General features: G+C 38.7%; 2 protein-coding genes across 3 annotated transcripts in view; one reads left to right on the top strand and one right to left on the bottom strand.

Annotated features, from left to right (window-relative positions):
* Positions 1-9,027, top strand: part of SUPT16H (SPT16 homolog, facilitates chromatin remodeling subunit) — a 34,340-nt gene extending 25,313 nt beyond the window's left edge. For both annotated transcript variants that reach the window (XM_036844576.1, XM_036844577.1), the window contains 8 exons: positions 261-386; positions 713-825; positions 1,116-1,191; positions 1,599-1,768; positions 5,927-6,056; positions 6,681-6,810; positions 6,943-7,020; positions 7,685-9,027. In XM_036844576.1, the coding sequence (XP_036700471.1) occupies positions 261-386; positions 713-825; positions 1,116-1,191; positions 1,599-1,768; positions 5,927-6,056; positions 6,681-6,810; positions 6,943-7,020; positions 7,685-7,830 (969 nt within the window). In that variant the 3' untranslated portion in view covers positions 7,831-9,027. The remainder of the gene's footprint in view (positions 1-260; positions 387-712; positions 826-1,115; positions 1,192-1,598; positions 1,769-5,926; positions 6,057-6,680; positions 6,811-6,942; positions 7,021-7,684) is intronic.
* Positions 9,028-9,140: 113 nt separating this feature from the next.
* LOC118891023 (X-linked retinitis pigmentosa GTPase regulator-interacting protein 1-like) overlaps positions 9,141-25,750 on the bottom strand; it is a 66,139-nt gene continuing 49,529 nt past the window's right edge. The window contains exons 12-15 of the mRNA XM_036844566.1: positions 16,955-17,147; positions 13,908-13,992; positions 10,459-10,589; positions 9,141-9,391 (exon numbers count right to left, since the gene is read on the bottom strand). Coding sequence (XP_036700461.1) covers positions 9,279-9,391; positions 10,459-10,589; positions 13,908-13,992; positions 16,955-17,147 — 522 coding nt within the window. The 3' untranslated portion in view covers positions 9,141-9,278. The remainder of the gene's footprint in view (positions 9,392-10,458; positions 10,590-13,907; positions 13,993-16,954; positions 17,148-25,750) is intronic.

Genomic DNA, 25,750 nt, shown 5'->3' with positions numbered 1-25,750 from the left:
GTTTATTACCAACATAATCTCCAAAGTCCATTCTAATAAATAGGAGTGCTTTTAAAAATTTATACTCTTTCATATTCCCAGATGTCATTATTGATGATGACACCAGGGATGGTTTAACTGTTTTTACATAAATGCTGTGGTTTCCAGTGTAGATATTTTAATATTTTCATGTTTTGTTATCTTGCTTGTCTGTTGTGTAGACTTCTTTGTGGAAGAAGTCTTATGACTTCTTTCTTGTTCTTTCTGCTTTATGCCCTCAGAATGCCATCATGTTTGGGAAGAAGCGGCACACAGATGTGCAGTTCTACACAGAAGTTGGGGAGATCACCACAGACTTGGGGAAACATCAGCATATGCATGACCGAGATGACCTCTATGCTGAGCAGGTGAAATTTGGTTTTGCAGGGGAGTGAGGTAGGATGCAGTCCAGATCTGAGTTCAGTAATTGTTATATTTTATAAACAACACCTGAAACTATGCAGAACTTTCTCAAGTATCTGCTGGCATGGTGTAGTGCTATGGCTTATGGATTAGACTTAAGTTGCAGGCTCAGCTCTACAGTTAATGTTATGGTGACCTGTAATAAAGTATCTGTGTTAGTATCATAGTTATCAGAATTAAGGACTACAAAAGCACTTCATGCTTTTTGAAGGGATTACTGTTAACAAGTAAAGTGATAACTATAGTTAATTCGTAATTTTTTCTTCTGCAGATGGAACGAGAAATGAGGCACAAACTGAAAACAGCCTTTAAAAATTTCATTGAGAAAGTAGAGGCTCTAACTAAGGAGGAACTGGAATTTGAAGTGCCTTTTAGGGACTTGGGGTAATGTATCTCCTCCTCTTTTCGGCCTTTAGAAAAATTAGTTATTCTTCCTTTAATAATAATTTAACGTGACATATCATGTCCTTTTTCCTATGGACATCCATTCCCTCTTGGAAATGTTTAAGGGCTGGGGTGAATGGCTAAGACTGAGAGGCTCCCTCTGGAAATGAGTTTCCAGCAAGCATGCTGGAGTTGTGTTTGGAATGGGAAAAGGAAAGAAGCCTGTTGTGGCAGCAGCAGTTTCTCTTGCAATGAGCCCCATCTTAGGTGAGTTTCTTGCTGTCTTTCAGATTCAATGGCGCTCCCTATAGGAGTACCTGCCTCCTCCAGCCCACTAGTAGTGCGCTGGTAAATGCTACAGAGTGGGTGAGTATTTCTGACCTCTTTTTAGGAAAACAAGTGTTAGAGAAAAGAACGCAAGAGGGTAGACATTTTGAAAACTAGGTCCTTATTTCTTTGGATTTTCATTTGTGATGCTTACTTAGATATAAAACTTACTGAACAAATGATTTTTGAAAGTCTCTTTAGTTTTTAAAGATAGTTTCTTTACATAATTTCCTTAAATGTATTCTCCTTGAGGAAAGATTTTGATCTTGCAGATCCTTTCACTGGGGCTTCTTGGTATCTTGTATTTAGTCTTTGTCCCAAAAAACAAACAAAAAAACAGTTTAGTTATCCTTTGTGTAGTGATTTTTAGATCCTGAAAGTGTTTGAAAATGCTAGTGCTTTGTGGGAAGTATTTTTATGAAAATAATCCTGTTCTTTCCTGACAGCCACCTTTTGTGGTGACGTTGGATGAAGTGGAGCTGATTCACTTTGAGCGAGTCCAGTTTCACCTGAAGAACTTTGACATGGTAATCGTCTACAAGGACTACAGCAAGAAAGTGACAATGATCAATGCCATTCCTGTTGCCTCTCTTGACCCCATCAAGGAATGGTTGAAGTAAGTAGACCTGCCAGCAATCTCACACTTAGCCCATGAACATTGTACCATAGAATATGAGTGTGGTATGTCGTACATAAAATCTGCTGGTGTACTTAGTGAAACTGCCTTTGGGTTGTTACCAACCAGGACTCGAAAACTTGGGATCTGTTAGACATAGAGCCACTTTTTCCTGAATACCCAACAGTAGTTGATGGATATAGGAAAATCAAAATCTGAGATCTTTTTTGACTCTACTTGATGGATGTATAAAAAGATCCATACACATGTAATAATTTATTTACAAAAAGTGGGGGATATTTCTTTCTAGTTCTCTATTTTTACTAAAAGATGAGATAGAATATATTTTTATTTTAGCCTTTGACATTCATATACTCACACTTCAGCTAAAAGAATTCCTCATCGAAGTACCAGAACCCTGATTAAAAGGGAGATGTCACTACATAGGTAAAGGGTGAGGCATGTGTAGCCATGAGTATAGATTGCTCTGCCCTCCTCCCCGCCTCCACTTATCTGTGAAGGGGAGGCACTATAAATATAAATCTCCTCTTAAGAAGTGGGTTGAGAGAGCTTAGAGATAGACTGTGAGAAAGATACAAATTTATAGTTAATATGAGGATTTTCCTAAGAAACATGTTCAGGTAAGTGATATGGTATCACAAATATTTATTAAATTTGTATGACTTTTTAAAATCAGCTTTATTGAGGTACAATTTACATGTAATAAAATTCATCAATTTAAGTATATGATTTGATGTGTTCCAACAAACGTGTACAGTCTTGTATCTACCATCATAATCAGGACATAGAATATTTCCTTTACTCACAGAAGTTCCTCATACCCCTTTATAATAGTCAGTCCCCTCCCTTCAACCCTGTCACTGGTTTCTGTCACTATATATTTTGCTTCGTCTAGAATTTCACATAAATTGAATCGTACAAGTACGTAATCTTTTGTATCTTTCATCCTTCACTTGGCATAATGCTCTTGAAATTGATTCAAGTTGTTCTGCACATCATTACTATATTCCTTTTTATTACTGAATAGTATTCCACTGTATATACTAGAGAGTCCACAGTTTATTTACCCATCTATCAGTTAATAGACATTTGGGTTGTTTCCCTTTGGGGGTCTTATGAATAGCTGCTATAAATGTTATGTACAGGTCTTTGTATGGACATATGTTTTCATTTCTCTTGGATAAATGACCTAAGAGTGGGATTGCTGTGTCATATGTTTTATGGTTAAGTGTATGTTTAACTTGATGAGAAACTACCAAATCGTTTGCCAGAGTGGCTGGAACACCTGCAGTATGTGAGAGTTATAGTTGCTCCACATCCTCACCAACACTTGGTGCCGTCAGTCTTTTCAGTATTAGCCATTGTGGTGGGTGGCTGTCTCACTGTGGTTTCAGTTTGCATTTCCAAGATTACTGATGATTTTTAGCATCTTTTCTTATGCTTATGTGTCATTCTGTACTTTTAATAAAGTATATTCATGTTTTTTGCCCATGTTAAAAATCACATTGCTTGTCTTATTACTGAGTTTTGAGAATTTTTTAGGCTGGATACAAGTCCCTCATCAAATATAGGTTTTGCATATGTTTTCTTCCAGTAGTTTCTATGCCTTCTCATTTTCTTAAAATGTCTTTTAAAGACCAAAAGTGTAAATTTTTCATGAAATATGTTTGATCAACTTTTTTCTCTTGTAATTTCTGCTCTTTATGTCTTATCTAATAAATTTTGCCTAACCCAAAGTCATAAAAATTTTCTGTTCTCTTCTAGAGTTCCATAGATTTAGGTCTTATATTTAGGTCTGTGATCCATTTTGAGTTAATTTTTTTTACTGTGGTATAAGAATCAAGGTTCATACTTTGCATATCATGTAGCCAATTATTCTAGTTATCATTTGTTGGAAAGATTATCCCTTACCCATTGAATTACCTTGGCATCTTTGTTTAAAAAACAAAAGGAATATGTAAGAGAGGGATCTAATTCTGGACTGTATTCTGTTCTATTGGTTTATTTGTGTCCTTACACTGATACTGTACTGTTGTGAATATTGTAGCTTTATAGTAAATCTTGAAATCAGGTAGTGTAAGTCTTCCCATCTAGCTCCTTTTCAAAGTTGGCTGTTATTATTTTGGCTATTCTACATTAATTCTAGAATCAACTTGTATCTTTCAACAAACTGGTTTATTTTGTCTAAGTTTATCAGTTCTACTATTTGTGCAATCATATATCCCCTTTCATTCCTAATGTTGATAATTTGCTCTTTTTGTTAGTCAGTCTGGTTAGAGGTTTATTGATTTTTTATTTTTTGATTTTTTTTTTCCCCATCATTATGAAATGTCCTTTCTTATTTCTGGTAACATTCCTTGTTTTGAAATCTACACAGTGTGATATTACTATAGACTTCTAGCTTTATTTTGGTTAGAGTTTGTATGGTGTGTCTTTTTTTCCGTCCTTATACTTTTAACTTACATTACTTTATATTTAAAGTGATTTACTTGGAGACACCATATATTTGGGTCTTACTTTTTTTAATCCATTCTGAGAATGTCTACCTTTTAATGGGATTGCTAAAAACAGGCCATTTACATTTAATATAATTATTAGCATGGCTGGGTTTAAATCTGCCATATTTTTTTCTTTTTTTTTTTTAAAAGAAGGTCAATTTATCTATCTACCTACGTACATACCTGCTTTGGGTCTTAGTTGCTGCACTCCAGATCTTCATTGCAGCGTCTTCGTTGCGGCATGCGGGACTTGCGTTGCAGCACGTGGCCTTCTCTTTAGTTGTGGTGCACGGGCTCAGTAGTTGGGGCATGCAGCCTCAGTAGTTGCAGCGCACTGGCTTAGTTGCTCCACGGCATGTGGGATCTTAGTTCCCTGACCAGGGATCGAACCCGCATCCCCTGCATTGGAAGGCGGATTCTTAACCCCTAGACCACCAGTAAACGTACCATCTTGCTGTTTGTTTTCCTATCTGTTCTTGTTGCTTTTCTCCTCTTTTTATGCCTTCTTTTAGATTAATTTTATGATTTTTTTTAAAGATTTTTTTGATGTGGACTAATTTTAAAGTCTTTATTGAACTTGTTACAGTATTGCTTCTGTTTTATGCTTTGGTTTTTTGGCTGCAAGGCATGTGGGGTCTTAGCTCCCTGACCAGGGATGGAACCCGTACCTCCTGCATTGGAAGGTGAAGTCTTAACCACTGGACCGCCAGGGAAGTCCCTAGATTAATTTTATGATTCTTTATGATTATCTTCCTAGTTCGCTGATTAGCTCTCATGTCTTTGTTTTACTTTATGATGATTACTGTAAGGTTTACATATACATCTTTAACTTATCACAGTCTGCATTCAGATAATATACCACGTCTGTTAGAAGGTTGTTATGCTTCCATTTCTCTTCTTCTATCCTTTCTGCTATTATTAATCATCCATTTTACTTCTAATATACTGTGAATTCCACAATTTATTGTTATTATTTTAGCTTCTAAACAGCTATCCTTTAATTTACAAAATGAGTAGGGGAAAGTCTTTTATATTTACTCACATATTTACCATTCCTGATGCTGTTCATTCCATTGTGTAGTTCCACAGGGATTTTTTAGTCCTGTGCTGCTTTTTATGCAATGTTTGAAAACTGTCGTTCCATATTTTGTTTGGTCTTCTGGTTGTTTAAGGTGCAAATGTAAACCTAGTCCTTGTCACTCCCATCATGACTAGAAGCAGAAGTTTCAGTGTTCATGATTGTGCCCATAATGGCTTTATGCTAGTCTCTCACACAGGTTTTATGCTGAAGGTTTCTTGTTGTGTCCTTACTATTATTGTTTTTTGGTTTTCTTTTCTCTTCTTTCCCACCCACTTTAATTCTGTGCTCCTCAGTAGACGTGAATAAATGTCATTTGAGCATTTCTTAACACAAGGCACTTTAAATACTAAAAAAAGGTGCTCTCTCGTGAGGGCTAGTGCTCTGGGAGACCAGACATCAGATGTTTGGGTACGTTGTGGTGGCACAGTGCAAAGAATACCTGCTCCCAAGTATGCAGAGGGTATCTGCTCTTTAGAGATGCTAATGACCAAGATGACACGGGATGTTCTCACAAAGTATAGAGGATTGATTTTGACTTTATAATGTTATTTTTCCCAGTTCTTGTGACCTAAAGTACACAGAAGGAGTACAGTCCCTCAACTGGACTAAAATTATGAAGACCATTGTTGATGACCCTGAGGGCTTCTTTGAACAAGGTGGCTGGTCTTTCCTGGAACCTGAGGGTGAGGTGCGTGAGTGTGGGGTTTCTTTTCTGGTACATAGTGTTGCCCATTATCATTTGGGCGGTGAGGAGAATGCCATATAAGTAGTACATAAGGGACCAGATCAAACGGGAGAAGCTCTGAACACAACTTGGTATTGTTGTTTCTCCAAGTTAGTTTTACAGGTAAATGATAAATTAATTGGGCATTGGTAGCCACTGACAAGATTTGAGATTACAAAAACTGTTCCTTCAAAGAATTTCTTAGTATTGGGAGAAAATTCTTCAGGTCATCTTGCAAAAATTGTTTTCTAAAAAATGGTCCTCCTACCTCTGCATAGTGCGTTATTACCAAGAGTATGTCTGTGGTTAATTTTCCTGGGTAAAGAAGGATGAAGTGACTCTTTAAGAAATATGAATGAGATATTTAGGGTATCTAATGATTGTACCTTATAGTAATTTTAATTAAGTCTTTTTATCTCTTGGTCACTCAGGGGTTTGGGTGTTTTTGTTTCATTTTTCATGTAAAATAGAAATAATGCTGGTGTGCTAAGAGGGTTGAATTAATTCATTAAGTTAATAAAGTAAATGTTTTAAAAAAAAAAAGGAAAACACCCAGTGTATAGTATTATGCTCTCTCTAATTCACCAGGGGAGTGATGCTGAGGAAGGGGATTCTGAGTCTGAAATCGAAGATGAGACTTTTAATCCTTCAGAGGATGACTACGAGGAAGAGGAGGAGGACAGTGATGAAGATTACTCCTCAGAAGCTGAAGAATCAGGTTGGTCTTCATAGGAAATCGTGTTCATGACTTCTTAACCTGATGTCATTTCTGGAGGCTTTAGAAGGGAAGAATTTTATCATTCCGTTCCATTCCTGTCTAATAAATCATGCTTAATCAATGTTATTCCAGATTATTCCAAGGAATCATTGGGCAGTGAAGAAGAGAGTGGAAAGGATTGGGATGAACTGGAGGAAGAAGCCCGAAAAGGTAGATTTGTTGTTGTTGTTTTATTTTTTTTGAGGCACAGGTTTCAATATTTTGAGATATTATTTGCCTAATAAGAGTAACATAAGAACAATATAAAAGTGATGTGGAGCCACAGCTACAACTTCATTGACCAGAGAAGAAAATGAGGTCTGGAGTGTGTCCATACTCTCCAGGTGGCACAACTCTGCCGACTTGGATGCTTTTTTCATCTGCTCAACCCCCCGGTGGGCCCTTAGCCATGATAGTCTTGTAAGGCTCCAAAATTAGGCTGTTTGGTCTCCAAATCTAAGTCCTATAATAGTCTAGCTTTCTGGGCCTCTTCCAGGTTAGGAATGTTTTTGTAGTACTGGTTTTAATTACTCTGAAACCAAATGCCAAATGTAAATGAAAGATGAAAAGGAAAGTACTGTATCCCAAGCATTGTGACAGGTCCTTTGCATAGATTACCTTTAATCCTAAAACAGTTTTCCATTTTATAAATAAACCAAGGCTCAGAAAGGTTAAGTACTTGCCCAAGATCATACAACTAGTAAGCAGCTGAGTAAAGATTAAAACTTAAGTCTGACTCCAAAGTACCTTCTCTGTACTATTTCATGCTGTGTCCAACAGTGTTAGATACCTAAAGCTAACATCTAGCCAACTAGTGCCACGTTCTTCTGTTTAGCCGACCGTGAAAGTCGCTATGAGGAGGAAGAGGAACAGAGTCGAAGTATGAGCCGGAAGAGGAAGGCATCTGTGCACAGTTCAGGCCGAGGCTCTAACCGAGGTTCCAGACACAGCTCTGCGCCTCCCAAGAAAAAGAGGAAGTAACTTCGGAACTTTGGCCCTCAGCTCCATTCTTCCTTCAGCCAATCCCTGAAAATTTTACATGACATAGAAACTGTATTTTTCCTTTTTTTCTTTTGAAGTTTTGCCATTTGTGTTTATGGGTTTAGGGGGCCATTTGTGCGGACCAATCTACCTGGGGAGTTCCAGGCCCACCAGGACGCGTGCCAGTGGCCCCATCCAGATGGCAAGGGAGGAGGTGTTCCCGAAGAAGGGCAGAGGCTTCCGCTGTTAATAAATACCGTTTCGTTCCTCTCTCTTCCTGTCACCTTCTGCCAGGACATCGTTGGCTTCTGACATCTTATTCTTTGATGTCTCAAAGCTGTATTTCCAAGACATTGGTACAAGGTGACCCTTAACTAGCTGTACCATGGTTCTTGACCAGCAGATTCAATCCTCCATCCTACCCTACTGCCATGATCTTCCTCACATCTCTTTTAAGTTCCATCTTTGCAGTACTCAAGAAAAGGTTCTTGGAATTTGCTAATGGTGTAAACCATACAACTTGAGCTAGTGAGTCTGATCAGGCTGGTACCTCCATCTGAGTTCTCCTGCTTTCTTGCCTCATGCAGATTCTGAGGTATTTCTGCTGCCTTGGAAGACATAAGAAGCAGTGATACTCCCTGGCTCGGTTTCATCTTTACAAATTCACACATGGTACAATGGTAGAAGCAGAATTACCACTGTTTTTTTTCTGATATATGAGGAAAAATGGGTGTGTCTCATGTACTGCTTCTAGTGAAAATCTAGAAGGAGGCTCAAAGGAGTCAACATTTAGATCTGGAAGGGGTAAGTCATGCCTTGGGCCTAGAATACCCTGATGAGAAAAGAGAAGAGGAAGAGAGGCCACATCTACAACACAGCCTCTCGTCACTGCTGCTCCTTATTTTTACTTGTCTCGCATTGTCCTGTATTTATCACAATTTCTGTTGAACAGCTTTTTAAGTATTTGGGGAGTTTATCTTGCCATCCTCTCCCTCCTGGTTCTCTCTGCACCCACCTGCCCCACTGCAGTTCCTTCTGTGTTCTGTGACTTTAAGAGAAGAGGGGGGGAGGGGTCTCGGATTTTGTTTGTTTGTTTGTTATTTTCTCCTTAGCAGTAGGACTTGATATTTTCAATTTTGGAAGAACTAAAAGATAATAAACTGTGGTTTTTTTTTGTTGTTGTTTTGTTTTTGTAAATTCACCTTCTGTAACAGTTCTTTTGCAGTTCCTGAAAGTAAGCCTGCTTCTCGCCTGGAAAAGTGCTAAGCCATTAGAGAATAATTCCCTTTATCCAGCTAATATCTCAGAAAGAAACTGTCATCATTCTAAGCTTTCATCATTAGCCTGAGACATCATAGTAAACCAAATTCATGGTAGAACAAGTTACTTTATAAGAGACTTTTTACTATGGTTCCCTCAGGGTTTAGAATGGAATAGCACTTGTCCCATCACAGAAACAAGTCTTCAGTCATCTCCTTGTAAATAGCATGGAGGGCGGCAGCAGCTTGAAGGGACACCTTCAGCCTTCCTATGGGGGTAGCCTGACCTTCAGGGCTAACAACTGTTGGGAAAGGAAAAAGAAACATGTCAGACAGCAGTGTCGTTCATGGAAAAACAAACACTTAAATACCTGCTATTTTCCACATTAAGTGCTGGGGATACTAAATAAAGTTATACCTCATATTTTAGTGGGACTCAATCTGGTGGAAGACGATGGAAAACACACAGTCATTACAGTATAGTATGGTAGGTGCTGTGATGAAAACTCTAGGTGCTTTGGGAACACATAGAAGTGGCACCCAATCCAGAATGGAGAATCGGAAAAGGCTTTCTGGAGACAATCCATTAGTCTTCAAAAAGTAAAAGATACTCTAAGCACGTAGAGCATGTGCCGAGATAATGAGGACAAGTTTGGAAAACTGTAAGAAGTGGCAGAAATGAAGCTGTATTGATAAGCAGGAGCCAGAGCACAACAAGCCATTTGTTCTGTAAGGAATGTGGTTTTAACTGAAGGTATTAGAAATTACAGTTTTTTATTTGGGTTCTAGAAAAGTGGGTCCATTCTTTGGGGAATATATTCCAAGGGGGCACAAGTAGATCAGGGAAGGTAGTTACGAGGCTGTTGAGTGAGTAATTCAGGAGAGAAAAGAAGGGTTCTGAAGTTTAACAGAGGAGGTGGAGACAGATTCAGAACACTTAAGAGGTAAAATTAATAGGATTTTATGATTGAAATGTTGGGAGTGAAGAGGTTAGAATCAAGCATGACCATTCTGGGTGGGTAAGAGGAAACAAGGTACACAGTTTTCAGAACAGAGTCAATAAGGGCAGTGAGAAAGTCTGATGTTTAAATTTGAAATCAAAACAATGTGTCTTCAAAATTTCCATGTCTCAAACACTAGCGAGTCATAATATATTCTAGTTGTCAAGAGGTATGTGGGCTAAGATACACAACTGATTACATTCATGCTTGATCTAGAAATAAATGTAGCTCTAGTGATTTCAATCCAGATTGTCTCATCAACTTTGTAGTGGTAATTAGGTATTAAAGGTAAAACAAAATGTATTCACTATTAAGATGATTTCCTTAGACGTAAGTGGAACAGAGGAGCACAAAAACGTATCACTCACTGTCTAGTTCTTGCTCTAGGATGTCTCTTCCCGATTCCAGGATCTGCCACAGTTCCAGATATGCGTAGCCTACTTCTTGACATTCTTTCTTTTCCTCATCCATAGGATCACTTACTACCGTAAACTTTAAACTAAAGGGGGAAAAAAATCCATTTAACTCAGTACTGCTGATACCCTTAGGCTTTAAAAAAAAAAAAGGATAAAAGTAATCATAAATTACACATTGTATTCCCTGAATCACTTCTCCCTTTCCTCCATTTTACAAGACTACAACAGCACAAGACTGAGAAATCGTTTTAATTTAAAGTAACAGGTCTGGAAGGAACTAAGACTTGAGGTAAAGTAGTTGATCAAGTTGTCTCAGAACTGTTGAGATATAATTCCTTTTAAGATGGTTTACAGTTTTGCTGAAAGATTTGAAATGGGCAGTGGAGGTGTTGAACAAAAATCAAGATTATGGAAGTTAGAAGAGGTTTTACATTTCTAAATAAAAGTGTTATACCAAGCCTGAGCAGAGTAAAGGAAACAGAAGGAATACAGAATTGCAAAATGAATATAAAAAGTGTATTCCTTAGAGTTGTAAGTCTTGGAAGATGATACTGTAAAGAACACAGCACGGTTCCTCCTAAGCAGTGAGCAGTTAACAGCAATTACAGGACCCACCTCAGATACCAAAATCCACCGATGCTCAAGTCCCTTATATAAAATGGTGTAGGATTTGCATATAGAATATACTTTAAATCACCTCTAGGGCTTCCCTGGTGGCGCAGTGGTTGAGAATCTGCCTGCTAATGCAGGGGACACGGGTTCGAGCCCTGGTCTGGGAAGATCCCATATGCCACGGAGTGGCTGGGCCCGTGAGCCACAACTACTGAGCCTGCGCGTCTGGAGCCTGTGCCCCGCAACGGGAGGGGCCGCGATAGTGAAAGGCCCGCGCACCGCGATGAAGAGTGGCCCCCGCTTGCCGCAACTGGAGAAAGCCCTCGCACGAACCGAAGACCCAACACAGCCAAAAATAAATAAATAAATAAATAAAGTAGCTATAAAACGCAGCTTTCTTAAAAAAAAAAAAAAAAAAAAACACCTCTAGATTACTTATAATACCTAATACAGTGTAAATGCTATGTAAATAGTTGTAAATACAACGTAAATGTTACATAAATAGTTGCCAGTACATGGCAAAGTTAAATTTTGCTTTTTGGAACTTCCTAGAATTGTTTTTTCAAATATTTTTCATCCACCGTTAGTTGAATCCATGGATGCGGGGGGAACCTGCAGATACAGAAGGCTGACTATTATTACCTTGACTTAGTCTAGCAAAGAATGATATTGAATTCCAGAAACTGATACCTATTAAATTTTTTGAGGTAAAGTTTACATAACATAAATTTACTATTTTAACCATTGTAAGGTGTACAATTCAGTGTTTCTTAGTATAATAACAATGTTGTGCAACCATCACCACTATCTAATTTCAGATCACATTCATCACCACAAAAAGAAATCTATACCCATTAAGCAGTCACTCCCCACTCTTCTCTCCCTCAGTCCTGGTGACCACTAATCTACTTTCTGTCTCTCTGGATTTGCCTATTCTGGACATTTCATATTCCTATTAATTTTTTTTTTTTTTTAAAGTATTCTTTTTTTTTTTTAATTTATTTATTTATTTATTTATGGCTGTGTTGGTTCTTCATTTCTGTGTGAGGGCTTTCTCTAGTTGTGGCAAGTGGGGGCCACTCTTCATTGCGGTGCGCGGGCCTCTCATTATCGCGGCCTCTCTTGTCGTGGAGCACAGGCTCCAGACACGCAGGCTCAGTAATTGTGGCTCACGGGCCTAGTCGCTCCGCGGCATGTGGGATCCTCCCAGACCAGGGCTCGAACCCGTGTCCCCTGCATTGGCAGGCAGATTCTCAACCACTGCGCCACCAGGGAAGCCCCTCCTATTAATTTTTTAAAAGCTAACATTGGTGGCTAATAGAAAGTTCTAAGGGAGCAAGAATAGGACCAAAAATCCAAGCGTTTTAAATCACAGCTAAACACGATTAAGCTGAAAAGAAGAAATCCTGAAAGTGATGCATTCACAGTCATTAAGCAATATTCGTTTGTGATTATGTTTCTGTATCCGTACTGAGAACTTCAACAAAGCAAAGGGATAATGCTGACTCCTCCACCCATTTCCCCAGAAAACGTATGGTAACTCACATCACCACATCACGTGCACAATACCAAGTGCTTTAGGTAAACTATGTTATTTCAGTATCATCCTCACCGGAGCCTTCAAGTTAAATAATACCTCAAACATCACAGAGCTAGTAAGTGGAAGTGTCAGGATTCAGAACGAAGTCTGTGTGATTACAAAGGCAATGTTCTACCTGCTATATCATACAGGCAAAAAGAAAATCAAAGGTAAAATCAATTGAAATCAAACTGAGTAGAAGATCACAAAAAGAAAAGAAAAAGATCACCACTGTAAAGGAATAAAGGAAGAGAGAGTTGTAGGAATGCTGAGAGGAGAAAAGAAAAAGCTAAATTTAACATTAATGCAAAAGAGAAACGACCAAATCTCTTTCCATTTCCAAAAGTTACCAGTAAGCTTATATCTGTTTAAGTCCACCGTGATACTGAAGTCAGATTCACGGTTTATTTCAACTGGCTCCTTTTTCAGTCCTTCTTAGGATTAACTGGAGACAAAGTAAATGCAAATTAAATAAATTTATTGGGCTGTTAGAAAAGTAATGGATTAGAACACCAGTCCCATACTACTTCTTACCCACACACACGAAAAGGAGGTAGGGTTGCCAGATTTTGCCAAAAACAAATAACAGAAAACCCAGATGTCCACTTAAATTTGATTTTCAAAATTCAGCTAAACGAGAAATTTTTTAGTCTATATATATATCCCATGCATTTCATCTGGAACCTCTAAAAGGAGGGCTCCTCAGATTATATGAATAATGACAATTGGCTTTCCTAAAACTTAGAGTAGACCCAGAATTTACTTCAAAGTATTCCTGTAGAGAAATCATTTTTAAGTCAAAAATAAAATTGCTATTATAAAGGCATAATATTCAGTAAGCTAGCAATGGTATGGTACTATGTTTGAGAGAAATGAATCAAATTATCCTAGAGTGTCAAGGCGTTTTGTCCTTTCCGTAGGGGGCACTAAGTATTCAAGTAAATTGCTGCCTCAAAAAAAAAAAAAAAAAAAAAAAGCGCTTATCAGGGGCTGGCATGGGTGAGAAATGAACTAATCCTGTGAGATGATATAATGCATCAGGTAGTTAGTCACAAACATAAATTAGACTCAAGTAGATGGGAAATTCATTAGGAGTATATTAATATGAAAGAAGTTATTAAAATATTCCATATCACCACAAAGCCAAACTCAAACTCCTAAATTCCTGTGTGACTCCTCCTGTCTTTCAAAGTGGGAAGCAGGTGCTTACTGTCCTTGCTCAGGATCTTGTCCAGTCAGCATGGCGAACAGAAACTGCCTTCGGTCTTTCTGCTCCACTGGGTCCAGGTCTATCACTGTATTAAGGGTTAAGTGGGAAAAAAGCAAAGAATCATATACTGTTGCTATTTGGGCACTAAAACTTTCATAAATGGTATGTGTAAAACATTGATATAAAGCAGACATTGGCAAAACTGGGCCCATGAGCCAGCTACCTGTTTTCATGAAGTTTTATTGAACACAGCCATCTGTTTACATACTATCTGTGGTGGCTTTCCAACTACAATGATAGAGTTGAAGAGTTGTGACAGAGACTGGCCCACAAAGCCTAAAACGTTTACTATGTGGCCCTTTAAGAAAATGTTTCGACCACTGATATAAAAGAAGCCTTACACTCTGTGTTGGAAGCTGTCCTGCCAAATGCCAGGATAAACGTGCTCCCACCACTGCCCAACTGGAAGAATTCTAGGAGACTGATTTTTTTTTTTCAGGCCGCCTAGAGATTTGGGTTTTGAGGTAGGTTCAACTCAAGGTCTCAACATCCATTCCCCTCTTCCTCTTCATTTCTACATGGGATTGTTGCAGACTCAAATAAATTAGCCTATGTTTTCCAGCCTCTATTTTAGCTAGGTTTGGCCACGTGATTGAGTTCTGCCCACTGTGGTGTGTGAAACTGGGAGGTAGCCTTCCTTTCTGCAGCTGCTACTAAGGACCGTGAGGCAACCGAAAGGATGGAAGACAGGCACGAGGGGGACAGGAAGGCAAGATGGGAGTTTGGATCCCTGATCCCGATCACGTGGCCTCAGCCCTGGACTGCCGCCCTTGAGCTCACTTTACACGAGTGAGGGAAAAACTTCTATCTCCTATGATGTAAGGACAGGATATACTGTTTTAAAGGGTGGGGGGGTGAGTTGGGGGTGTGGAATAGAGAACAAGAAACAGCTTTTAGAAATTTAAAATAAATACCTAGTCAATGACTGGAAGATAAAATTAAGGAAATCACCCCCTCCAAAAAAAAATAGAAAGAAAGAAAAAAACAGAGGTAGAATTATAGGAGAAAAGTGATAAAATTAGAGGATCAATTTGGAAGATCCAAAATTCTACTAAGAAAATGAGAAAATGTAGGGGGAAAAAGTTATCAAAGGAATGCAATAAAATTTCCCAGAACTAAAAGCCATGAGCTTCCAGATTTAAAGAGCCCACTGAATGGCCAGAACAATTAAAGAAAATATATGCACATTATTCTGAAATTTAAGAACACTAAAAATGAAGAAAAAATGTTAAAGTCCTCTGGGGAGGTAGAGGGTAGTCTTCATACAAGCGTTAGACTCCAGGCCTGGACCTAGAAGACCATGGACCAACTGCTTTGACATTCTGAATGAAAAATGTTTTCAACATAGATTTTTATACTTGGTCTAATTATCAATCAAATATATGGGCAGAATTTTCATGCATGACTATCTCAAAATATTTACTTCCAGTGTATTCTTTCTTTAAAAGCTACTAGAAAATATGATCCATTAAAATATAATAAATCAGAGGGTGACACATGACCCAGGAGATAAAAAATCCAGTATAAAATAGAATTAAATTAAACTCTCCAAATGGCAGCAGTGGGATAATAGCTGAACAGTGGGCTGAAGAGGAACAAGAAGATAAAGAGAGAACTTCAGGAAAAAAAAAAAAGATAAATTATTTGACAGGTTTGATTATTTGAAAATTTAAAAGGCTTCTGGAGAATGCAGAAAGAAATCCCAACCGGTATAATGAAAATAAAGCAAATGAAAAATTGAGACAAACAAAATATAAACAAGAAAGAGATTATAATCATGGTGTACCACTTGGCCCTGCAAGACTGTTTACACATCCATAATAATAGAAACAATTATGATTAATTAAAAATTAAATTTAGGGGCTTCCCTGGTGGCGCAGTGGTTGAGAATCTGCCTGCCAATGCAGGGGACACGGGTTCGAGCCCTGGTCTGGGAAGATCCCACATGCCGCAGAGCAACTAGGCCCGTGAGCCACAGTTACTGAGCCTGCGCGTCTGGAGCCTGTGCTCCACGACAAGAGAGGCCGCGATAATGAGAGGCCCGCGCACCGCGATGAAGAGTGGCCCCCACTTGCCACAACTAGAGAAAGCCCTCGCACAGAAACGAAGACCCAACACAGCCATAGACAAATAAATAAATAAAATAAATAAACCCAAAAGTTTAAAAAAAAAAAAAAAATTAAATTTAAATTATGATCCAACTATATGGGAGCATGGGTGTGATACAAGAGAGATAAGTTTTATTTGCCAAGATAGGAAGTCAACAGATAATGTCTGAATCAGGAAATGAATTAGTGAATCAGGAAATTGCAATAGAATCATTTCTCAGAAACATGGGGTTAAATAACAGAAGAAATAGCAGAAAAAGTGAAAAGTGGTGTGGTGGACTGAGGGGGGTGGTCAGGGAGGGGTGAGGGGGAGTGATTTGCAGAGAAAGAGTGGAGCAAAGGACTACTTTATTTTAATCAAAAATCTTTTTAGGGCTTCCCTGGTGGCGCAGTGGTTAAGAATCCGCCTGCCAATGCAGGGGACACGGGTTCGAGCTCTGGTCCCGGAAGATCCCACATGCCGTGGAGCAGCTAGGCCCGTGAGCCACAATTACTGAGCCTGTGCGTCTGGAGCCTGTGCTCCGCAACAAGAGAGGCCACGATAGTGAGAGGCCTGCGCACTGCGATGAAGAGTGGCCCCCACTTGCCGCAACTAGAAAAAGCTCTTAAACAGAAACAAAGACCCAACACAGCCATAAATAAATAAATAAATAAAATTTAAAAGAGATAAGCAAAACATTCTCTCTATAAATTTGATCTTTAAAAAAAAATCTTTTTAAGCCTATTTGATATTTTAAAACCATATGTATATATTACTTTGATAAATAAAAGAAAATAAAACAGCAGGGTCCACCCCAACAGAAGTCCAGAGTAGCTCGGACCCCTCAGGCTAAATGGCTGTCAGCCTCCTCTCCTGGCTGTTCACCAGGGATGCCTCACCCTTGCTAAAGTGGAAGTGGATCTCTTCTCCTGCTCTCGGTTTCCTCAGGGACACTGGAGTCTCCGTCTCCGACAAGGGTAGACCGTAGAACTTGTATTCCACATACACCTGTTTTACATTCTCGTCACACATCACTTCAGCCTCTGGGTGGAATGCCAGGGAGATGATTTCAATGCACATCTTCTCTGAACCCTGACAAGGAAAATATTCATTTCCTATAGGTTAGAGATGCCAGTGTTTATACTCCATCTAATTAACATTATTACTCTCTAGGGATCAATCACAGGCATATTCCACCTAACATATTACTCCTTGAGAATCAATTTATAGGTACCTTAAACTGGCACCAAGAGACCACCTGACTGAACTGCCACCACTAACCATGGGCAATTTGTAAAAGAGAATCCAGTTCCTCTATCTCCCAGTCCAGTGAATCAGTTCTCCAGATCAGTCTTTCTCAGCCATCGCCACATACAGAAAGAATCAAGAAACTTTCTGAACAGATCGTTTTCTTAAACTTTCTCCATGAAAACCAATCCATCTTTTTCCTGCAGTTAGGTCCTAAGAGACCTGTCAACTGAGTAGTTGTTTTAGCCACTAAAGCAAAGAGCTGCCCAGTGCTCCCTGTGTCCCAACCGACCCCCGCCAAGTACATGCCACGGAGCAGGCCATTAGACCACCCTGCCCTCTCATGGCAACTCCAATTCTTTGAGCTCTGCTTCAGAGTTGCTGCTACGGCCACCATCCCCTCCTCTGACATCCCTGTGTCCACTTTCACATTAGGGATACCAGGAGGAGGGCTGACATCATGATAGTTTCAAGAAATAAACTGAGGTCAACATTAAGTCCCCCACCTTCTACAGTGTAGCAGCAAGTCAGTGTCGTGACACTAGTAAGGAGTCAGTCCAGGGTGGCCCTATAGCCACAGTTCTCCCTTTCATCTGTGAGTGCCCTCGGGGCTGCTTCTCTCCTCCAGGTCGCCAGGCCAATGTCCTCACTTCCCCAAATCTGCCCCCCACCACCCATCTTTTCTTCTCTTAGGAAGCAAGCAGAGCTCCTGTGCCTTCTCCTAGGAAGTTCAGTGGGCAATATTTCTCAACAAATCTGCATCAAAATAATCTGGGTGCTTCTTAAAAATAAAGACACTTGATGTTTCCCTCTCAGTCCCCACGCAACTCTCCAACACTTATCATGAAAACCACTGACTCTAAACAGTGTTTTCCAAAATGTGAATTTTGACATTTATGGGTCAGCTTAGTGGGATTCACTAGTTAATTAATTAATTTATTTATTTATTGGCCGTGCTGCGCAGCTTGCGGAATCTTAGTTCCCCAACCGGCGAATGAACCTGGGCCCTGAGCAGTGAAAGTGCGCAGTCCTAACCACTGGACTGCTAGGGAATTCTTTTTTTTTTTTTGAAATGAAATAATAAAATAGGATAGGATGGAATGGAATGGAATAGGAGAGAAAATATGACAGTGCTTGGCAAATGATAAAGGTAAGCCTTGTTTCTTGAAACTTCTGCTTAGATATGATTATACTGAGCACAATGTAGAAACGTATTTCTTACAGCGATTGTCATTTAAAAAAAGTGTAAAAGCCAATCATATCACATTGTCTGGGTGGCTCCTGGCAATCTGTGTTTAACTTTTAAATTCGTAGGTATAATTTACATACAGTAAAATGGAAAACCTTGGGTATGCAGTTGAGACAAATGTATACAAGTGTGTAATCAACACCCTATTTAAGAAGACATTTCCATCACCCTAGAAAGTTCTCTCATGCTGCTGTTGCAATTATCTTTAAGTTGCAAACCCTATGCTGTAGTCTCAATAAAAGTTAAGCAGAATTTCTCACAGTGTGTCTGAGGAAGGTGTTTTACAAATGAATGGTTCTGTGAGAAAATAAATTTTGGAAAATCAAGATTAACAAAGCTATCAGCTTTCTTTAACTGGACTTAAAGACTTTAATATGCTAATACACATTGGAGCACTTATAGAGGATGATACAGAGGTAGTTTTTTCCAAACATATTTGACTACACAATCCTTTTTCACCCCCTGGACCATGGCTGGGTTTAATTTTCCATGGAACACACTTTGCAAAACCCTGAGGTCTGGGAAAATAAGAGAAAGGTGTTTGTAGTCATTTAAGTGCCTGAATGATGCCCAGTTCCACCTTATCAAAACAAACAAACAAACAAACAAACTTCTATGCTTAATGGGGATGAACATTTATAGTTTAAAAAAAAAAAGAACAACTACCAGACTAGTGACTTTCAAACTGTAAGATTCAGCATATGTGTATCTGTATATGTATATATAAAAAAAAAATCACTTATATAAATGTTCCCTGAAACAATGCTTAACCTTACTATATGTAATACAGACTATTATTTTGTATTCAATTCTATCTCAGTTCATTCCCCACTAAGGGATGCCAACTCACAGTTGGAAAACACTGCACCACAGTTATGCTATATGACATGATAGCCATTAGCCACATGTGGCCATTGAGCACTTGAAATGTGGCTAATCTGAATTGGGATGTGCTGTCAGTGTAAAATCCACACAGGATTTTGAAAACTTTGCATTAAAAAAAATATAAGATACCTCAATTTTTGTATATTGATTTCATGTTGAAATGATAATGCCTTGTATATATCAGGTTAAATAAAATACACTATTGAAATTAATTTTACTTGTTTCTTTTTATACTTTTGATGTGGACACTAGAAAGTTTTAAATTACATTGGTGGCTCACATTATAATTCTGTTGGACAGCGCTTCACAGACTGTAAGCTCCATGAGTTCTAGAACCACAAGTCTGTTTTGCTAACCCCTTTAGTCACAGCAGCTAGCATACCACTAATTTGTTTTGTTACCTCTCCATGTCACCTAGATCTAACTTTTTAAAAATTACTTTTGACTCTTTCCCTCACCGTCACTCTCATTCCATTAAATTGAGGGTGTTGGGGGAAAAGTGTTCATAACACTATGAGAGAAAAAGGTCACTACAGGGTGAGTATAAATTAGTATAATTTGGGGGATGATAATGTAGTGGTATCCATCAAAATTTCAAGAGTACATTCCTTTTAAAATCAGCAGTTCCACTTCTAGGAATCTATCCCACAAAGATATTTGCCAAGAACACAAAGATACACATGAACAAGGGTGTTATACTGTGGCATTATTTTCCCCCCCTTTTCCCTCTGTTATTGTAGATACCTGGTTGTACAGAAACAAAAGTGACAAGGTCCTGGTGTAGTCGGTCTGTACACATATCAGAGGACAAATTCTGCAAAAGCTAGGTATGGTCATCAAACGTTTGCTCTTCTCAAGGCTCATCTGCAAAGTCTGGCTATGAAATTTTACTGTGGAATCTCCTCTCTTCCCCCAGCTTTACTGAGACATAACTGATATATAATGTTCCCTTGCTTTCCTGTACCTTAGATGAACCGAACTATTTGCTACCCCAGGGCTTTTACATTTGCCATCTCCTCTGCCTCAGATAACTATCCCCCAGGGCTTCCCTTCTCATTCTTCAGATTTCAGTTGAAATGTCCTCTCCTCAGAGAAGTCTTTCCTTACCACCTTACCTAACTCAACCCCTCCCATTACTAACTATTATATCACCCTATTTGTTTTCTTTGTAGTATTTAGAATCAGCAAGTATCTATTTGTTTGTTCAGTGATTTATATCTGTTTGCACTCAGTAGAAAGTAAGATTCAAGAGGGAAGGGACCAAGTCTGTCTTATTCACCATTTTGTATCCACAGAGCCTGGCAAATAATAAGACAGGTAACTCCAAAATTACTTGTTGAAGGAGCAAACAACTCACGTGGGTACTGTAAGGATTTAGTGAGTTAATGAATATCAAGCACATAGCATAAAAGCTCAATCAGCATTGCCCACTGAGGTCTAAATAAAAGGTCATATTATTTTAATGGAATACTAATAAGCAGTTAAGCAGAATGAACTAGAAAAAACTAAATATATAGACCTGGATGGAATCCCAAAACATTACTGATTGAAAAATACTTGCCACTAAGAGCTGGTTCCTTGAAAAGATAAACAAAATTGATAAACACTGATGTAAACAGGACATCAAAATCACAACATGTAGGGGAGGGGAGTATAAAAATGTAGATCTTTAAGAATGTGTTTGAACTTGTATGACTATCTTGTAGTTTAAAGCAAGTATAGTTATGGGTCAAGATACTTGAAAAACAGGACAACCACAAATCAAAAACACAATGGATTAAAAAAAAATAGAAAGGAACTCAAGAGTATTACAAAAGAAAACAATCAAACCACAAAAGGAAAAACAAAAAGAAGAAGAAATGAACAAAGAGAAACAAAATCAACTGGAAAACAAAGTTTAAAATGGCTATGAGTAAATACCTATCAATAATTACATTGTCAAAGGACTAAATCTGCCAATCATAGAGTGGCAGGTTGGATTAAAAACAAAACAAAAAACCAAGAACCTACAATATGCTGCTTAGAAGAAACGCACATCAGGATGAAAGACACACACAGACTGAAAGTGAGAGGATGGAAAAAAGACTGCATGCAAATGGAAACAAGACAGTGGGGGTAGCGATACTCATATCAGACAAAACAAACTTTAAAACAAAGTCCAGGACTTCCCTCGTGGCTCAGTGGTTAAGAATCTGCCTGCCAATGCAGGGCACACAGGTTCAAGCCCTGGTCCAGGAAGATCCCACGTGCTACGGAGCAATTAAGCTTGTGCACCACAACTACTGAGCCTACTCTCTAGAGCCCGCAAGCCACAACTATCGAGTCCACGTGCTGCAACTACTGAAGCCCACGCGCCTAGAGCCCATGCTCCGCAACAAGAGAAGCCACTGCAATGAGAAGCCCGTGCACCGCAACGAAGAGGAGCCCCTGCTTGCTGCAACTAGAGAAAGCCCGTGCACAGCAGCAAAGATCCAACGCAGCCATAAATAAATAAATAAATTAATTAATTTAAAAACAAAGTCCATAGAGAAAGACATAGAAGGACATTATATAATAATAAAGGTATCAATACAAGAAGAGGATATGACACTTATTAACATTTATGTGCCCAATATAAGGGCACCTAAATATATAAAACAAATACTAACAGACATAAAGGGAGACACGGACAGGAATACAATAATAGTAGGAGACTTTAACACCCCACTGGTATCAAGAGACAGATCATCCAGACAGAAAATCAATACGGCAACAGAGGTCCTAAGTGACACAATAGACCAGTTGGACTTAATTGGTAATGTACAGGACACTACAGCCAAAAAAGTTAGAATACACATTTTTTTCAAGCGTGCATAGAACATTATCTAGGATAGACCACATATTAGGTCACAAAACAAGCCTCAACAAATTTAAGAGGATAAAAATTATTTCAAGCATATTTTCTGACCATAAGGGTATGAAACTAGAAATCAACCACAGAAGGAAAAACGGGAAAAGAATGAACACAAGGAGACTAAACAACATGCTACTAAAAAACCAGTGGGTCAACAATGAAATCAAAGAAGAAATCAGAAAATACCTCAAGACAAACAACAACCTTACACAAACACAACCTTACAAAAATCTGTGGGATGAAGCAAGAGCAGTTCTAAGAGGAAAGTTCATAGTAATACAGGCCTTCCACAATAAACAAGAAAAATCTCAAATAAACAACCTAATGTACCACTTAAATGAATTAGAAAAAGAAGAAGAAACACAACCTAAAGTCAGCAAAAGGAAGGAAATAATAAAGATCAGAGAGGAAATAAAATACAGATAAAAAATAAAATTAAAAAAACCAAGAGCTGGTTTCTTGAAAAGATAATCAAAACTGACAAACCTATGGCCAGGCTCACCAAGAAGAAAGGAACCAAATAAACAGAATAAGAAATGAGAGTGGAGACATAACAACTAATAGCACAGAAATACAAAATATTCTAAGAGACTACTATAAACAGTTGTATGCCAACAAATTGGACAACCTAGAAGAAATGGACAAGTTTCTAGAAACATACAGCCTGATAATATATGTATACATATAGCTGATTCATTTTGTTGTACAGCAGAAACTAAAACAACATTATAAAGCAATTATACTCCAATAAAGATATAAAAATAAATAAATAAATAAAAATTAAAAAAACACATAAAAATCAAAACTTTTATTTCATGCTGGAGCCATCAATGAAGCAAACCTAGGGGCAGAGTAAAGATCCTGGTCATAGCAACCTACTGGTTTGTGGTAGTCACCTCTAAGATGGTCCCCAATGATCCTCACCTCCTACACTGAATAAGATTGACCTTGCTGCAAACAGGATACTGTGGAAAGGAAGGAGTGTGACTCCTAAAGCTAGACTGGCAAAGACGTTGTGACTTCTGCCTTGCTCGCTCTTGGAGCGATCACTCTGACTGAAGCCAGCTGCTGTGTCCTGAGGACACTCAAGTAGCCCATGGAGAGGGAGGCTCAAATGGTGATGAACTGAGGCCTCCTACCAACAACTAGCACCATGTGAGGGCACCATCTTGGAAGTGGATACTCCAGCCCCAGTCAAGCCTCTAGATGACTGCAGCTCCAATTGACAGCTTGACTGCAACCTCCCAGGACACCCTAAGCCAGAACCACACAGCAAAGCCACTCCCAGTTTCCCGACTTTAAGAAACTGTGTGTGAAAATAAATGTTTACTGTTGTTGTAAAAAGAGAACAAAAAAACAAACAAAAAAACCGAGTCAAGAACAAACAGATAATTTGAACAGACCAATCACTACAGCGAAATAGAATCTGTAATTAAAAAAAAAAAAAAACTCCCTGCAAACAGAAGTCCAGGACTGGATGGCTTCCCTGCAGAATTCTACCAAACATAAAAAGCAGAACTTACACCTATCCTTCTCAAGCTATTCTAAATAACTGAAGAGGAGGGAACATCCCCAAATTCATTCTATGAAGCCACCATCACCCTGATACCCAAACCAGACAAAGACACTACAAAAAAGAAAATCACAGGCTAATATCTTTGATGAATATAGATGCAAAAATCGTCAACAAAATATTAACAAACCAAATCCAACAATACATATAAAGGATCACACACCATGATTAAGTTGGATTCATTCCAGGGTAGCAAGGATGGTTCAACATACTCAAATCAGTCAATGTGATACACTAAATTAACCAAAAAAAAAAAAAAGACAAAAATACATGATTATCGCAATAGATGCAGAGAAAGCATTTGATAAAATTCAGTATTCGTTCATGATAAAAACTATCACCAAAGTGGGTATAGGGGGAGCATATCTTAGCATGATAAAGCCAATTACGACAAACGCACAGCCAACATACTATTCAATGGTGAAAAGCTGAAAGCCTTCCTGCTAAATTCAGGAACAAGACAAGGATGTCTACTCTCCCCACTTCTATTCAACAAAGTATTAGAAGTCCTAGCCACAGAAATCAGACAAGAAAAAGAAATAAAAAGTATCCAAATTAGAAGGGAAGAGGTAAAACTCTCACTATTTGCAGATGACATAATACTGTATATAGAGAATCCTAAAGTCTCCACATAAAAACTTTAGAAATAATAAATGAATTCAGTAGGGTAGCAGGATACAAGATTAATATACAGAAATCTGTAGCATTTCTTTACACTAACAATGAGATATCAGAAAGAGAAAGTAAAAAAAAAAATCCCATTTAAGATCGTGTCAAAAAATAAAATATCTAGGAATAAACTTAGCCACTGTGGAAAACAGTATGGAGGTTCCTCAAAAAACTAAAAATAGAACTACCATATGACCCAGGAATTTCACTCCTGGGTATATATCTGAAAAAACCAAAAACTTTAATTTGAAAAGATATATGCACCCCAATGTTCATCATAGCAGCATTATTTACAATTGCCAAGATATGGAAGCAATGTAAGTGCTGATCAACAGATGAATGGATAAAGAAGATGTGATGTATATATATACACACACACAATGGAATATTACTCAGCCATAAAAAAAGAATGAAAAATTTTCATCTGCAACAACATGGATGGAATTGGAGAGTATTATGCTTAGTGAAATAAGTCAGACAAAGACAAATATTGTAGGATAGCACTTATATGTTAAATATAAAAAAAAGCGGGGGAGCAATCAAGATGGTGGAGTGGTAGGACGTGAAGCTCACCACCTCCCACAAATATATTAAAAATACATCTACATGTATTAATAATTCTCACAATATGTCTACAGAATGCTGGCAGAAGACCTCAGACTTTTGAAAGGGCAAGAAAATCTCCATGTAACTAGATAGGACAAAAGAAAAAAGAAAAAAAGGAAGTGAGAAAGGAATCGGGATGGGATCTCCCTCCTAGGAAGGAGCTGTGAAAAAGGTTCCCGCACCCTGGGAAGTCCCCTCACCAGAGGGGAGATCAGCTGGGACAGAGCTTCAGAGCCTCAGAGGAGACTGCAGCAACCAGTTTTCAGCAGCCAGAATGGAGAGAGACCTGCACAGTCAGTGCCACCACCCTGTACTCCCCAGCCTGAGATGTGCATCTGCTGGTGCGGGTTGGGGCTGGGTGCTGAAGCTCAGGCTTCGGATATCAGACCCAGAGAGAGGACTGGGGTTGGCTGTGTGAAAACAGCCTGAAGGGGCTGGAGTCTGGTGTGACTGCAACTGAGGGTGTTTGTGGAGCAAGCCCGGGCCACCTTAGAGGACAGGTGCCATTGTTTGGGGGGTGCACGAGGGGAGGGGTGGGACCCACCATTGCAGGCTTTTTCCTTGCATGTGCT

Source organism: Balaenoptera musculus, chromosome 2 (genome assembly GCF_009873245.2).
Source record: "Balaenoptera musculus isolate JJ_BM4_2016_0621 chromosome 2, mBalMus1.pri.v3, whole genome shotgun sequence".
NCBI lineage: Eukaryota > Metazoa > Chordata > Mammalia > Artiodactyla > Balaenopteridae > Balaenoptera > Balaenoptera musculus.
The sequence above is the reverse complement of the archived record's forward strand: the minus strand, read 5'-3'. Positions and strand labels throughout refer to the sequence as shown.